At 52.0% G+C, this 12,479-nt stretch overlaps 1 protein-coding gene across 3 annotated transcripts in view; it reads left to right on the top strand.

Moving 5' to 3' along the window:
- VWF (von Willebrand factor) overlaps positions 1-12,479 on the top strand; it is a 184,322-nt gene that overhangs the window by 67,703 nt on the left and 104,140 nt on the right. For all 3 annotated transcript variants that reach the window (XM_070269189.1, XM_023642195.2, NM_001242566.1), the window contains 4 exon segments: positions 2,669-2,885; positions 4,593-4,715; positions 5,612-5,723; positions 6,686-6,732. In XM_070269189.1, the coding sequence (XP_070125290.1) occupies positions 2,669-2,885; positions 4,593-4,715; positions 5,612-5,723; positions 6,686-6,732 (499 nt within the window).

Below are 12,479 nucleotides of genomic sequence, written 5' to 3'. Positions count from 1 at the left end.
GCAGAAGGGAAAGAACCAGACGCTGGCCTCAGCGCAACTTGCCGGTGACGATGAAGATCTTTAGACCCACCTATTCTGAAGAAGAGCGGGACCCTGACCCATGCCCCACTGGAAAGAAACCTACTGTGTCCTGGGGGAGTGTGACCCTCCCAAATAAAAGATTAACAAGAGAAGCCCCTTTATTCACCATGGAGCCCCCAAGAGCCTAGTGAACTGATAATGTTGCCAGGGCAACCATTCATCCCTGTACAGCCCAGGGAGATCAAGATGGGGAAAGGGACAAAGGTGTCCTTCTGTCCTACTGGTGACATGCTCACCATTCTGGAGAATAAGCCTAATGGCAGGAGGGACAATGGAAGGGATCTCTCTGGTGGCCAGGATATCGATGATGATGATGATGATATGAGGTCCCCATTCATTAGGCTAAACCTTCTATGTGCATTATTTCATTCCATCTTCACTTCAGTCTTTTCAGGTAGGCACTGTCAGTATTAGCCCCATTCTACAGAGGAGGAGGGGTCAAGTCAACAGCCCAAGGTCACACAGCTAGCCTGTGGAAGGGGCGGAACTTGGATCGGGCTGTGAAGTCCCAACAAGTGCAGGGCAGGACTCCTCCTGGCATTGTCTCAGAACCCTCAGTTTCCCCTGTGTCAAGTGCTTAAGATGGCAAATGGAAGGATGGGTGTCATCACCTGAGACCTCACTGGTCACGGTACCTGTGACAGCAGTCTTCATTCATCCACTTGGCCCCATTCATGCTTGGCGCCAGGCTCTGTGCATCTTCACACCACCCACGAGGCTGTGCCTGTTGCTATTGTCCCCATTCACTCAAGGACACCCTTCTCCAACAAGAGGAGGAGATCTGCCTCAGTCCCCACCGCCAGGAAGTGGCAGAGCTGGGCTTAAGCCTGTACTTCTTCTCTAATTCACTTTAGGTGTGGAGTCTCCAACCCAGAGGGGTCACTCAGCAGGGCGGGTCACCGAGGGAGTGCTGCTCTCAGCAGTCTGCTCCCAGTGTGCAGAGCTGCTAACCGTGCTCGCCCGGGAGTCGGCCAGCTGCGGATCTGCAGTGCAGCGGCCTGGGCGGCTGCTGCTTTTCTGAGTCACAGAGGGAACCAGCCGTGCCCAACTTCTTGGGCCTGCTGGGCCCTAGACCTGCCCTGGATCCCCCCAGGGCCTGCGATGATCAAGGTGCGGCTGTAGCCTTCTGCCCTGCCTGCCTGGTTCTGATGGCAGAATCTGTGCAGCCTGGGCGGGGGGCAGGGTCCCAGTGGGCAGGACAGGGATGTCCCTGGGACCACAGCACGTCCCTGGTGCTGCCGGCTGGTTCTTGTGGATGGTGAGCAGCCCTGGGTGAGGTTTCCATTCCCCTAGGCTTTCTGTGGTGCCACAAAAGACGAGCTCCACCGGCTGGTTCCTGGCTTGCTCTGGCTGTACTTTGTACAGTTCCAGCAGACTGGATTTCCCTCTCCTCAAAACTGGTCATTTCTGTCTTCTTTTTTTTCTCACTGTCCCCTTTACGAACACTGATTTGCTCAGGTTTCCCCTTCAGGACTCAGCCCTCTGTTGAGATACTCTCGTCTTTCTTTTTGTCTGAAGTCCTTTCACTAACTGCTGGCCTCCGGTTGGAGAGCATGCCTCTGCATGAAGGAACCAATGCAGCCACTGGGGATCACTTATAGCGACAATACTGGATTGTGTCAGATCCAAGACATTGACGATTCTAAGACACGTCCTTGCTCCATGTATCACTAAGAAGGAAAAAGCTGCCAATTAAAGCTGTGATTGTAAGATGCGCCCCAGTTTTTGAGATGTTAAACTGTGAAAAAGATGTGCATTTAGCATCATTAAAGCACAGAATGCAGAGATGTTTACAAATACAACACAGAGGAGTGTTTATACTACCGTGTTACAGGAGTGATCAGTGACAACAATTCCAAACCTGCCTTGCGTTATTGAGTTGAGGGTATCAACAAAGCGGAAATACCCCCAGATAGCCATCGCCTGGCAGTGTCTCCGGGACATTTCGTAGGATCCTAGCATGTCTTTTGCTGATGGGAACTGGTCCGAACTGGTCCCGGGAATCACCTCGGGAATGTGTGAAAAAAATGTATTGCTGAACAGCACCCGCAACGGACCGAGGTTAAGTCTCTGGCAAGGCCCGGGGATCTCGACTTCGTCAAACTCCTGTCCCACCTCCTTGTTTATAGTGGAGCAGACCGAGGTCAGGGAGGGGAGGTGACCAGGTCAGTGCAGAACAGGTGCTGGTCAGCATACCTGGGCCCTGCGGAGTTCCGGTGAGCTCCAAGTCCAGCACTCCTTTCACTCTTCTCTCTGCTCTTTCCCTTCAGAGGATGCTGCCTGCGCCGCGGGCAGTCCCAGGGCCTTGCACTCTGCATTTCCAGGGCTCTGGGACATAGCTTAGTGTCGGTCCGTTTCCCCTAGCAGGAGTCCAGTAGCTTTCCTTTGAGGATGGACTGTTTAATTGGACAAATGTTGATAAGCACCTACTGGGAGCCCCACACCGTCTCGGTGTGCGGGGCATCCTTGGTTTCCAGGCAGGGCTAGGTCTCCACAGCGCCACCCTCAGGGAGACACTATGCGAATGCACCCAGGAGCCAGGGCCGCCTGGCTGCGCCTTTGCTGAGGTAGCATCTCGTTCCTGCAGGACATGTGGGAGCAGTGCCAACTTCTGAAGACTGTCTCGGTGTTTGCCCGCTGCCACCCGCTGGTGGACCCTGAACCTTTCGTGGCCCTGTGTGAGAAGGCGCTGTGCCCGTGTGCCCAGGGGCTGCAGTGCTCTTGCGCTGCCCTCCTGGAGTATGCGCGGGCCTGCGCCCAGCAGGGGATGGTGTTGTATGGCTGGACGGACCACAGCGCGTGCCGTAAGTCAGGGTTTCCTCCCCGCTGGGAGGTGCTCTGGGGTGGGGGCTGAGTGGTGTCTGTTCTGGGGTGTCACTCAGGAAGCTTTCGGGCTGTGTCACGCTCATGTGCCTTTACCACATCCCCTACCCCCCAGCCAGCCAGTGCCTGCCAAGCCGCCACGTCCCTGGGCCCGGTTCCTGCCCTGCTGCTGCCCTCTGCCACCTGGTCATAGACCACTGGCCTGCAGAGGGAGTCCCCTCCCTTAAAAATGGGAGAGAGGCTTGAAAGACCTTGCCAAGTTTCCCGTGTCATTTCTCCTCTCTTGCTTCCCCGTGACTCCCCCAGGAAATCCATCTCCTGGACTCGAAAACGTGCTCCGCCTCCGACCAGAATCTCAACAGTTGTGCAAATCATTTAATGTCCACTGACTGCCTGTCTGACTGGACAAGCAGTAGCAAGTTGGCCAGCCTGTCCCCAGGGGTGATCGTGGAGATCTGGGCTGGCTTTGGTTAAGTTCTTCCCTTTCATTAAACCAACCTTCTCTCCTCCAGGCATGATGCTCCCCATTCCTTTCCCCTTACTTCCTGGTGCCTGTGGTTTTGATCTTCTAATCTCATGGATCCTAGTCATTGTCATTGTCATCATCCCCAAATTATCACGATTAAGGTGGAGCTTCCGGGGTCACCTTGCAAGAAGCCTCCTCCCTCTCTAGACCTTCCACGTGTACATGCACAGCCAGTTTGCAATAATTTTGCAGATCGTCTGGACTGATAGAGACCGGAGAGCAGGCCAAATGTTTACACTATGCACACCTTTTCCAGTTTGTGTTTTTTTTAGCTTGTAAATGTGAGGCTTTCATCTTTGCTCTGGGGGTGTGAGAAGGGTGGTTATTAGCAGCTGGGTTCTCCTCTGTAAGGCTGAGTGGCTGTTTTTTTGGTTTTTGAAGGTGGGGTCAGGAGTACCTGAGGTGTCTTGGAGGAGAGGGGGTTGGGGCACTTGTTTGGTGTTGTGAAGCCCAGTAAAGAGGGTTGGCATGTTCCGGTCCTTCAGATGGCCTGAGCGTCAGTCGGCCCCGGGGTGGAGAGGGAGAGGAGAGTCAGTCCTTGACCCCAGGGAGCGAGGCCAGCAGGGAGCACAGATGCTGAGGTGATAAGCTCTGAAGGCAGTCCTGTTCCACAGTGGGATTAAATACGGGATGACTGTCACCGTGCGGGGAAAGTAGGCGTGAAGGAGTGTGCCCCGCGCCGGGTGGGGCATTTGACAGGGGCCAATCTCATCAGGAAGAGGAGCCCTTAAGAGCAGGGATGTGATGGAGGACACTATCACCCCCTGCTTGGTCCCAGGAGGCCATTCATTTTCAGCCCAGCAGAGTTTGGTATCACCTGGAGAGGGTTTTAGGTGAAAGAGACAGAGGAGAGAGGAGCAAAAACATGCAGGTTGTTCACGAAGAGCAGATGACCAAGGGGAAGGGGTGGTGGTCCAGGGGACCCCACTGAGTCTTAGTCAGGGCTTCTTGAGCTGGAAGATGTTCTTTCAGGGGAGGGGAGGTTGGGTGGGGCGGCCTTGGAGGGGATGTTGGCCATTGGGGTGCCATTGGGGTGGAGATGGCCCCTGGGGCCCTGAAGACAGAGGACAAAGAGGGCACGGAGGCTCTGTGTACAGCGTGGCTGGTGACATGCTGCCCTGGAGCGAGCTGCCCTGGAGGGACCACTGGTTTTCTGTTTCAGGACCGGCCTGCCCTGCTGGCATGGAGTACAAGGAGTGTGTGTCCCCTTGCACCAGAACCTGCCAGAGCCTTCACATCAATGAAGTGTGTCAGGAGCAATGCGTAGATGGCTGCAGCTGCCCTGGTAATGAACTTCCCACTTTATTTACAGATCTGAGACCTTGCCAGTGCCCTTGGCTTGGGGAAGCCAGATGAAGGCCACTTGTGTTTATTCCCCTTTGCTGAAATCAGAGGGCTTTTATTTCTTTTTTAAAAGTCTTTGTACAGAGGGATCAGGATTGAGCTCGTATTTATTTTTAATTTACGTTTTCCTGTTGTGTGTACTGTATCCATGAAATCACGTGTGACTAAGGAATAGAAGGATGGTCTGGGCTCCAACAGTAGGTTTGTCTGGGGAGCACAGGTCCCCATCTGAGCTGCGGCTTTGTTTTCTTAGTTGAGTGTCAGGGAACTGGTCTGGGAGAAAGATGTTTTAAAACGTTTCCTGGGTTTGCCATGAGAGCTCAGCTGAAGAGGAGCTTTGCACTGGAATGTCTTTCTCGGGAGAGACTTTGTGAGCTTTTGGTGAAAAAGTCTGTTTAATTATTGAGGGTGAGTCCTGTGCGTTTCGACTCATGCCTTCCCTCCTGGAAGACCTTGCACTAAACTCTTGCCTGCATTTCCTCATCTGTGGAATGGAGGTGAATAATCTTCCCCCTCTCTCCCATGGCATTAATGTGAAAGGGAAACGTCCCACAAGTTCCCTGTGCTTCCTGGAAGAAGCCCTCGGCCTAGACTCACGGCTTCCCTACTGCAAGACCTTGAACAAAAGTCTCTCCCTCATTTCTTCACCGGTAGAGCGGGGACTAACAATTCCCTCCCTCATGTGGCACTAATGTGAAAGGTGAACGTCACGCAACCAGTTCTTTGAACTTCCTGGAAGGAGCCCTAAATAACGATCACCCATGGGGATTCTAGAGTTGTGAGTTGAGTAATCTTGATGACAAGGCTGAGTCTTTGCCTCAATGCCCTTGACCCCAGAGGGACAGCTCCTTGATGAAGGCCGCTGCGTGGAAAGTGCTGAGTGTCCCTGTGTGCATTCTGGGAAACGGTATCCTCCAGGCGCCTCCCTCTCACAAGACTGCAACACCTGGTAATTGGGGCTGCGCGGTGTGGTCTGGGCGAGCTGCCAGGGGCTCCTTCAGCTCCTGGGAGGGGAAGCTGGGGCAGCAGAGGTGGCGGCAGGTGGAACAGGAGCTGGCCTGGGCTGAGGGCGAAGAGGTTGAGATGGGGGGTGGTTTGGGGAGGAGTGTGGAAATCAATGATAGGGAGCAAGAATTACATTACAGATACGCCCAGGGGAGGTGGAGGGTCAGGGAGAGAAGGACTCTACATGCACAGAACGTCTCTAGCTTTCCTCTCACACTGTGCTTTGATAGATGACTCTCTCTCCCTGAACAGGGACTATATGAAGGTCACCAAGCCACATGCGATTCTTCTCTCCTTGAGATCGTTTAACTACTGGGTGGAAGGAGGCAGCTGTGCCCAGCCGGGGCTCAGCAGGCTGCCCTCCATGGCTCTTTGCAGTTGGCCAGGGCTGCTTAGTTCAAGGCATTTCCTCAAGAAGCTCCTCTGGAAGTTTCCTCTGGCTAACTTTGCCGTGCCTTGCACATGAGGAAAGAACTTCTCGCTTCATCTCCAGACCTCTTGCCTCTGCTGTCTTTCCTGTTGCAGTCTTCCAGGAGTCTCCGTGGGCTGCCCAGCGTGGTTCTGGGTGTGACCCTCTCTGCAGCCCTCCCTCCCTCTCTGCCCCAGCTGTGTGTGTGTAGGAGTTTGCCTGCTTAGTGCCTGGGTGGATTTTCAGGGGCAGTGGATCCTCTAGGGTTTTTTCTTCTATCTCTGTCAGGGTTTCATCCCCTTGGCACTATCTCTACAATTCCTCTGTGGCCAAGCCCTGGCTGGTACACCTTTAACCTCATGAAGACGCCTCTAGCATAAGCTCCTTCCTCTCTCAGATCCCTTCCTTTGGGGGCTGTGTACCTGTGATGAGCTCTAAACCCCTCGTGTCTCTGTGTTTGCAGAACTACCCATGACCTGTGCTTCTCTCCCCAACAGCATTTGCCGGAATAGCCTGTGGATCTGCAGCAACGAAGAGTGCCCAGGTAGGGGATCTTTCGGTCATTCCCTCCCTGCTCTGAGTGGAGAGGCAGGTCCTCCCTTGCAAGACCGGGAGGGCCACACGTCAAGGCACGGAGAAGGTGGCCTCTCTGCACAGGCTGCGTACAACCCCCGACCACAACTCTGGTCTCAGACACCAGCTGTGCTCACCGCTGGTGGGCCAGCAGGGGGAGGCCCTGCAGTTGCTGAAAGGGGAGAATGCACCTGGGCTAAGGTCTTAGTGTCTTTTTCTCATCACCTGTTTGCGCAGAGGATTAGGTTGAATGAGCTGTAAGAACTGTACAGTCATGGTTGACTAAACAAAGATGATGCAAATCCTTTGGAAAATTAAGAGGAAGTAGAGCCTGGTAATTTTTTAAACTTGAAGTGAGAATTTTCTGGAGTGCCTGATATGAAGATCTTGGCATAGTCTAAGAGCTAGGAAAATTAGGCCACCAAATGTTTCCCCCTAGCTTGTTCATACCCTGGAAAAATCTGTTTAGGAAAAGTTGCCTTATAATCCCTGCCCTTCACTTTCTCCTCTGTTTGGCCCTAGCCCTATTCTATTTACTGCGAACTTTGCCCCCGTGAAGCTCCCTTGTGCCTCAGCCCCAGGGCCCAGCGCTTCTCCTGATGGTTTCCCCTTTGTGGTCACTCGTGGTATTTGCTATGTGTTGGGCGCTGTGCTAAGCAGTTTGCATATACCACCTCATCACAACAACCTATGAGGCAGGGACAATTTATTCTTGTTTTACAAAAGAGTAAACAGACTCAGAGAGGTTAAATGACTTGCCCAAAGTCACACAGCTGCTAAGAGACAGAGAAGGACTCAGTCACAACTGCCTGACTTCTACTTTTGCCCTTCCACTAGCTCTCCTTCCGAGGCCTTGATCTGTCCCTTTGCAGGAGGGTGTTAGCCATTCTTCACGAGGTCTGGAGACGGCCTGCATTTAGTTAAAGACCAGCTTGGCCTCCGTTCACACACTGGATGGGTCCACACTACTGCTTGGGTCCCCATGTTAGTCGAGTGCAATAAAAAACTGCAAAGCAGACAACCAGACGACAGGCTCCCCTCCCCTTGGTCCCAAGAGGCCATGTTGACTTTGGTGGGCTGGGAGGCGTTGAGCTTGGATACCAGGGTTCATATTTTGGGTCTATGGCTTTAGGGTCACTTTGGACCTTACCCAGGGCCTGCTATACTGGGAAAATTCTGAAACTAGATGGAAAGTGGACACTACAGCTAGATCAATTAGTCTAGCCCCAGGATGACCAGACAACTAGTTTATCTTCTGCGCAATTCTTGAAGGAAGCACGAAGGACAAAAGATTGCTCTTGCAAGTGATATCAGTGCTCCAATTTAACATAATCATACCCTATGAAAGACCTAAGGAGCCCTTTGAAAGACCTATGAGGTTGCTTCAATTAACCTGTGAAAAAAAGAAATATCTAAAGAATAAACCCTCGTTGTATAAGATCTGTGAACCACAGTGAATGGAATTAGGAATTCAACTTATTTTGTTTTGTCAGATTGACTACCAGATTAGGAATTCTTAACAACCACTTTCTATAGGGAGGGTCTTCCCTCCATTCATCCCTCTATCCATCCATCCATCCATCCATCCATCCATCCATCCATCTTCCCTCTTCCCTCCATCCATCCATTCATCTAACCCTTCCTCCCTCCCTCCATCCATCCATCCATCCATCCATCCATTCATCCATCCATCCAACAATTATTTGAATACACACTGTGTACATGATGGAATGCTTGGTCTGGGGAGACAATAAAATCCCCTGGTCTTCAATTCAAAATATAGAAGATAGCTTTGCTAAGGATGCAAGAAATTTTCTTCATGCCTCAATGGGAACGTAACCAGTTCTAACCCTGTGGACTACTGGGTGATTTGATATTTTGTCAACAAAACTACTAAGCTCTTGCTCTGCATACTCAAAGCCTCTCGACCCTCTTTCTAGTTCTGGAGTTTAATTTATTATTGTGTTCCAATCCATTTCTACCTACAGCAAACAGGTATACCATCACACATCACTTAATGATGGGGCTATGTTCAGAGAAATGCGTCGTTAGTCAATTTTGTGTGAACATCATAGAGTATGCTTACACAAACCTAGATGGTATAGCCTACCACACACATAGGCTGTATGGTACTAATCTAATGGGACCACTGTCATATATGTGTGGTCTGTGATTGACTGAGATGCCATTACGTGGTGCATGACTGTATTTCTACAACTTGACATGATTCAGCTGGCAGTGGGGCTGTCTTATGCCCCCAGTATGATCATTGCTGGTAAAGCTTCTGATGGGAAGGCTCTGGAAGGGTATATAGTTGGCTCTGTTGTAAAACAAAGAGCAGGCTGGGGCTTCTCCACATTCCCTGGAGGAGCTGACATTGTGAGTCTTATAAATAGAGAGCTGGGTTTTGATTCTCCGGAATAAGATGAGAGTATATTAGTTGTCTATTGCTGTGTAACAACTTACCCCCAAACTTAGTAGTTTCAAACAACAAACATTTATCATCTCAGAGTTTCCTTATGTCAGGAATTTGGGTGTGGTTAGCTGGGAGCTTCTGGCCCAAGGTCTCTCAGGAAGTGGCAGTCAGGCTACTGTCTGGGGCTGTGGTCTTATCTGAAGGCTCCACTGGGGCTGAGGGGATCACTGTGAAGCTCATTCATGTGACGGTTGGCAGACCCTGGTCCCTCACCGTGTGGACCCCTCTGTGGGGCTGCCTCATGACACGACAGCTGGCTTCCTCTAGGGTGAGTGACCTCAGAGAGGGTGAGGGAGAGCAGCCAACAGAAGCCACCGTCTTTTGAAAACCTAACCTCTGAAGTGACATCCTTCACTCTCCTGTATTTTATTCACTAGAAACAAGTCAGTGTGTCCAGTCTCCACTCAGGTGACGGCGTCATACAAAGAGATGAATACAGATGGTGGAGACCATGGCGGGGCATCTTAGAGGCTGCCTAGCACAGAAGATGTTGGGTATGGGTGGTGGGAGGGAGAAAATTTCCCCGGGGGGAGCACAGTCTGTATGGGGAGGGGTGGAGCTTCTGTGACTTTAGGCTTTCCTTGCTCACTGCTCACCTCTCCTCTGGTTAGGAGTTAGGGCAGCCCCCCGCAAAGCTGTGGTTTCCCCATTTCCTGGGGACTTCCCTTTCTGTACCTCTGAGCCTTTCCTCCCTTCTCTGCAAAGCGTGCTGCCCAGAGACGCTCTGCTCGTTCAATTCCCATTGGACAATGACTTTTTGGTTGGGGTCAACGCCGAAGAAAGGGTTCCTGTTAACGGGGACTGTTCCTCCAACAGATAAAGCTCTGGTTATAGAATTTCAAACTCCTGCCAGAAGAGTGCAGAAGGTACTTTTCTGGAGCTGGGAAGATGTGAGTGGAAGGCTTCTCATTAGTGGCCCGAATCCTATGAGCGTGGAAAGGTCACATAGTCTTAGGGCTGGAGCCTGGGCTGTGGATTTGGTGGCCCGCTGGGATTCCACTTCCCACCGCTCACTACCTGGGCGGCAAACTGCTTAATTGTTGGCAGCATCAGTTTCCTAATCTGTAAAATAGGGGTGAAGACAGCATCTGCATCCCTTGGCAGCTGTTGTTACCTGGCACACAGCAAGCACTCAATAAGTGTTAGCTGTCTCCATCTTCACAGCTGCGGCTGTTTCATTTAGCAGGAACAGGAGGACTGGACACAGGCGCAAAGGAACCTGGAATGGGGAGAGGCGGTGTGAGGTGGGGGGAGGCTGGGGCAGGTGGGGCAGGGGTGGCAGGAGGGTAAGAGAGCTGGAGCCTTCCTCGGGCTTGGCGGGCTGAGGGGTGGGCAGGGCGTGGGGAGGAGGCCCAAGGACCTGCCTGGTCTGGTGTAGCTTGTTCCTCATTTGGTTTGGGCTAATTTCTGATGCATTCTAGCACAGCCCTGTAATTCAACCTTGGGATTCCAGCTGTCTGTTCTGAAGCCTCCAGGAAGGAAGACAAAGCTCTTCCCTGGCTATCAGAGACAGCGATGAGTAACCAGGGCCGATGCCTCTCCAGGAAGACATGTCTCCAGGGACCTGGGCTTGCTTGGGGGATCTGACCCTCCCTGCCCATGGAAAGTCTCCCGTGGCCCACCCCGGCCCATGTGAGGTTTCTGGAGTCACACCAGACCTTGTTCAGGCCAGGCCAGCGCATCCGCTTTCATAGGCAGGGCTCTCCTCCGCTCAGGCTCCATATCCAGACCCAGTTGTATTTATACCCCTTGGCACATGTGCCCAGGATCGGGATGACATGAGGCTTGGCCTTAAAGATTTGGCTTATGAGAAGCTGCAGGAGCCCCCCATGAGGCAGTGCTGGGTTGTGTCAAGTGCTCTGGGCTCTGGAGGCGGACAGAATGCCCACGTCCTGTTTGACCACTTTGGGGCCTTGGGCGAGAGTTTCTCTGTGCTTTAGTTTCCTCATCTGTAAAGTGGGGATGACAGCGACCACCTCACGGGAGCAGGAAATGCAGTGGTTCCCATGGAGCACTTGGCAATGCATCTCGCATATTTGGTGGAGATTACGTTACTGTGATTTAGAGGCAGGCGTTGGTGAAAATTTACGTCGGGAGGAAGTCTGAGTTGCTCTGCTCTAGGCCTGTGGGCTGGCGTTTCTGCAGCCACGTGGAGAAGGACGGCAGCAAAGGAGCCGAGCAGAGCAGCCCCATCAGGACCCACTCACTGCCAACACAGTGTTTGTGCAGAAGAGGTAATGTGTTTCCATCAGTTGAGAGAGATCTTTATTCATGTAGGAGTGGATCTGTTTAACTTCTAGCTGTTGTGCTTTTCATGCTATTTTAAGAATTACCTGCTTTTCATTCATTCATCAAACTTTTACTGCCCACTTGCTGTGTCTGGTGGTGGGCCAGCTCTTTGTTGGGGGCTGCCTTTAGCTGATCAACCGACTGACTGGGAACGTCCTGGGTTCCCTCTCTGGCCAGACGATGGGTGAGCACTGTCATGTGGCCCATCGTTCTGGCTACTGTTCCAGCTCCCGGAGCCAACTGCAACCCAGCAGCTCACCCATCCACGTTCCTGGGTTTCCTGTGCTTGCAGCTCCATCCCTCAATTGTACCAGGGAGATAAGCTAAATATAATATTTAGACTTCTGATTCCTGAGGAACTTTGGAACACAGACCAATGAGGGGCAGAGCAGGAAATCAGATCGGAGGATTAGATTCCAGCCCTGAAAGTTTTGCTTTCGAATGTTCGCACATTTTCTCGTTGACCTGTCTTTTCCTGGGCATTGTCAAAGATAATGGGAGTCCAACTTCTTACTCAGATAAGAGTGCTCTTGAGAAAACAGAGGAAGGTTGGGGGAAGAACTCCCACCTATTTTACTGCAGATGGGTCAAGACATTTGACACAAAGGGCCACCTCACTCTGTTTATAGAATGATAGTGGGTTCTGAGAAACGGCCATCAGAAGAAGGCTTTCCTGTGACATCAGCGGCGTTGGGCTCCAGCACATTCACAGTCAGCGGTGACTCTGGCCCCCACCTCATTGCCCGTTCTGTTCTGACTTCCACAGACAGTGACCCCTCACTCCTGCCCCTCTCGGAGGGCCATGCAGTGGGAAGGCATGATCTATTTTTACTCACAACACTTCTGACCCCAAACTCAAAGACGTGGGTTTTTTTTTCTCTGACTTTCTGGATACCAACCGAGTGTCCTGCAATTCAATTCATTCTGGCACTTCCTGGAGTTAGTGTAGACCC

Source organism: Equus caballus, chromosome 6 (assembly GCF_041296265.1).
Source record: "Equus caballus isolate H_3958 breed thoroughbred chromosome 6, TB-T2T, whole genome shotgun sequence".
NCBI lineage: Eukaryota > Metazoa > Chordata > Mammalia > Perissodactyla > Equidae > Equus > Equus caballus.
This window is presented reverse-complemented; position numbering and strand designations above follow the sequence as displayed.